Genomic DNA, 3,652 nt, shown 5'->3' with positions numbered 1-3,652 from the left:
GGTCAGCGTGCCGGGAACCATCTCGGCGCGCTGCTGGCTCCCCTTCTTCTCGGTCCTCTGGTACAGGCTGACCGCGAAGAAGTACTTCCAGAGCGAGAAGTTGGGCTCGACGCCCAGGAACCCCTCGCACAGCGCGATGAACACCGTGATGTGTTGGATCCCATTGGGATTGAGATGCTGCAGCTCGAGCCCGTAGTAGTGCAGCAACCCACGGAAGAAGCGGCTCGGCGGGGTCGCGAACCCCCTCTCGTGGAAGTGCGTGAATGAGATGATGTAGCCGCTGCTTGGATTCGGCACATCTTCATCCTCGGGAAACTGCCACTCGTCCCTCGCGGTCCTCTCGCAGAGGAGGCCCTTCCTCATGAGGCCGTCGGTGCGTGAGGAACCGAAGCTCAAGCGCGACCATGAATCCATTGCCAAAGAGTGGGAGACTCGACGGTGAAGGGCGAGGGAGGCTGCTGCGCTAGGCGGAGGAAGGTGAACGGCAAGCAGGAAGATAAAGTGCGCGCAAGAAGGCAAAAAGATTCGAGACCAGGTGCGGGCGGAACCGGCGAGGCAGACCCCCTGTCTTATAGGCGGGCGCATGGGAAGCGAAAAGGGCGGTCTCACCGCAGTTAATGCAGCTCCAGGTACACCCCGTCACGCCCGCCTTTTCGGAATCCGTGCGCACGATCTGCTGCAGGAAAACATCCCCGTCTCCCTTGTTTCGTGGGCTGGCATCTTCCACCACTTCGCTTCCCAGAGGACACACGCACACGACCTCCTCCACGTCTGGCCCAAGGCCCACCAATAGGTAAAAAAGGGATACGCGGCTGAAAATGCGAGGGTTTTACCTGTGTGCCATTATGAAAGTTGGGTCTAACCTCCATACCCCTAAAAAGTTCGTCGACACCTGTATGCCCAAGTGCATCTTGGTTTGTCCCTCCATGCCATTCCGTCCCTATTCCGTTCGGTTTTGACCGTTTGAGAGCTCTTACAAGCGGGCCCCGGGCATCGAAAATGTCCAGTGTACCCTTAGTCTCTAAGGGAGGCATATGCGCGGAGGCCGTATTGACGAATTTTGACCGGCATCTCTCACTCTCCTCCCACTCTCAGCACATTTGAGTCAAACAACTAAGTTCAACCTGAAACCGAACATCCTGGCGGCCCTCGCCGACGTGCCCCCATCCGACAAGCTCATCTTCATCCTGGCGGGCCAGTCCAACATGGCCGGCCGCGGCGGAGTCGTCGCCAACCGCTGGGACGGCGTCGTCCCCTCCGACTGCGCGCCCTCCCCCGCCGTCCTCCGCCTCTCCCCGGACCTCCGCTGGGAGCAGGCGCGCGAGCCGCTCCACCAGGGCATCGACGCCTCCAACAACCACGCCGTCGGGGTGGGGCCCAGGATGCCGTTCGCCAACGTGCTGCTCCGCTCCGGCCGCGCGGGGGCACCCGTCGTCGCCCTCGTGCCCTGCGCCGTCGGAGGCACACGGATGGCCGACTGGGCCAGGGGCACCGACCTCTACGCCCAGATGCTGCGCCGGGCGCGCGTCGCCCTCGAGACCGGCGGCCGGATCGGGGCCCTGCTCTGGTACCAGGGGGAGAGCGACACCGTGAGGTGGTCCGACGCCAACGAGTACGGGCGCAGGATGGGGATGTTCGTCCGAGACATCCGCGCAGATCTCGGCATCCCGCACCTCCTAGTCATCCAGGTACCTACCTTTGCTTGTCGCTTGGGCATGGTTGTTGCTACCTACACTCAACTGGTAAGCAAAGCAAAGCAATTCATTTCAGGTTGGGTTAGCATCGGGCCTCGGACACTACACTCAGCTGGTAAGGGACGTGGCACCGAGGCAAACAACTAAGTTCAACAGACCTCCTTTGCCTAAGGGCATTTGAGTCCATTCTCAGCGCAGTTAACGACCGTTAGCACAAAATAGGGATGGAATGGCATGGAGGGACAAACCAAGATGCACTTGGGCATACAGGTGTCGACGAACTTTTTAGGGGTATGGAGGTTAGACCAACTTTCATAATGGCACACAGGTAAAACCCTCTGAAAATGCCCCTACGACCCATTACGGTCCAGGGGTTCGAAGGCTGGCCCACTACGGGTTCGACAGCCGCCCCAGGATCCCCCGAGCGAGGGGTGAGAAGCGACGGGTCCACTAGCGGACATCACCCGGGCAAGCGACAGCCTAGGGCGTCCCAACCTCACAGTCGAGTCCGGACCGGCACCAAAGTTCATGGTTTTTCCCCGAAGAAAGGCAACGAGCCCCCGGATCCGATCGAACAGACTTGGGAACTATATGAACTGGCTGGCCGGAATCTGGGGTACGCCACTAGCTTGGCCTAAGCCGGACCCTCCCGAACGGGGACCGGGACCCCACTCGAATCGACCCATTCGCAGCTCTACGAGCACCACGGTTCGTCCGCGCGAGGATAGCGTGGCACGGCTCACCCCCTCCATCTCAGCGAACAGACGCTTAAGGGGTAACGATCAAAAGTCGATCTAGTCTCCTGACCGGTCTCCCGCAATGCGTGGGGGCTCAGGGGCTAGCATCGCAACTAATGACCGCGCGTGTTGTCGCGATTTGAGGTCTCGAGGCGGGAGTGCCCTACGAAACAATAAGAAATCCACCCTTACCAAGTCATCCGCAGGACATCTCACCTGATCAATCTCCCCAGCCAAGCCGAGCAAACAACACTCCCTATCCCTGATTAACTACAGCTCGCATGGAGAGTAGAGATCCCCGATGAATGACGAAGGCAGCCTCTAGAGGAGCATCCTCGCTCCAACACAGGCTTGGGGGCTACTGTTGGGGAGAAATATTAATGACCTCCTAATGCCCCTTAAAACAACAATCATGAAGGCCCAAGCCCACCTGCGGTAATGATGATTACCGCCGACCCAGCATGGGCAGGGACATCCTGCTTCGTCTCGCCTGACCCAGGGCCTGGGGTCGGACACTCCCGACCCCTCGATGGCGAAACTCCGCCTCGCCTGACCCACGATCCCAGGGTCGGGTGCGCCTGACCCCTCGCCGCAAGGCTCCGCCTCGCCCAACCCTAGGCGTAGGGGTCGGACTCATCCGAGCCCACAAGACAAAGGTCCGCCTCGGTCGCAGGCCGGCAGACGAGGGCACGGATCTCGTGGGCCCCCCACCGATCTCGCCATAAATGCGCCGCGGCTCTAGCGCGCAGAAAGGCGCCCGCACCCCTCGACGTGACGTGACTTGGGGACTTGGTCCTTCTCCTTGTATTTTATTTTACTTAGCTTATCTCTTTTACTTCTTCAAGACACCCGATCTCACCTGTAACCCTAAACTCTCCTTGCGCTATAAAAGGAGAACCAGGGGCCCCGAGATAGGGGACTCTCAAGCAACAGAACGCACGCACACACACCTCATGAGCATCAGTGCACACCCAAGAGACTTGGGACCGGCTCCCTCTCCCGCCCCTTTGTACCCCTACTACAAACCTTGCATGAGTAACACGAGCAGCTCTTGATACTGGACGTAGGGATTTCCTTGCCCGAACCAGTCTAACCCCGTGTCTTTCCACCATCTGAAGCCTTACGCGCATAAAAGAAATTTACTAGCCATAGTCTTGATCCGCTAATCTTGACAACGACACTTCTCCATCCAATGCATATGGTAGTTCAAGATGAAGTTCC

General features: G+C 59.1%; 1 protein-coding gene across 1 annotated transcript; it reads left to right on the top strand.

The window, feature by feature from the left end:
* The first annotated feature begins 1,154 nt into the window (after positions 1 to 1,154).
* Positions 1,155 to 1,875, top strand: LOC101781755 (probable carbohydrate esterase At4g34215). The gene is made up of 2 exons (XM_004986623.2): positions 1,155 to 1,688; positions 1,771 to 1,875. The coding sequence occupies exons 1-2, from the start codon at positions 1,206 to 1,208 to the stop codon at positions 1,873 to 1,875; spliced, it is 588 nt and encodes a 195-aa protein (XP_004986680.1). The 5' UTR covers positions 1,155 to 1,205.
* Positions 1,876 to 3,652: the final 1,777 nt, after the last annotated feature.

Source organism: Setaria italica, chromosome IX, assembly GCF_000263155.2.
Source record: "Setaria italica strain Yugu1 chromosome IX, Setaria_italica_v2.0, whole genome shotgun sequence".
NCBI classification, from domain to species: domain Eukaryota; kingdom Viridiplantae; phylum Streptophyta; class Magnoliopsida; order Poales; family Poaceae; genus Setaria; species Setaria italica.
Note: the sequence above shows the minus strand (reverse complement) of the source record. Positions and strands in the feature narration are given on the sequence as shown.

Excerpts from the sequence above, each read along its gene's own strand:
- LOC101781755 (XM_004986623.2), top strand. The coding sequence starts at position 1,206 with ATGGCCGGCCGCGGCGGAGTCGTCGCCAACCGCTGGGACGGCGTCGTC. Across the intron at positions 1,689-1,770 it reads CGCACCTCCTAGTCATCCAG|GTTGGGTTAGCATCGGGCCT; the intron begins GTACCTACCTTT and ends AATTCATTTCAG.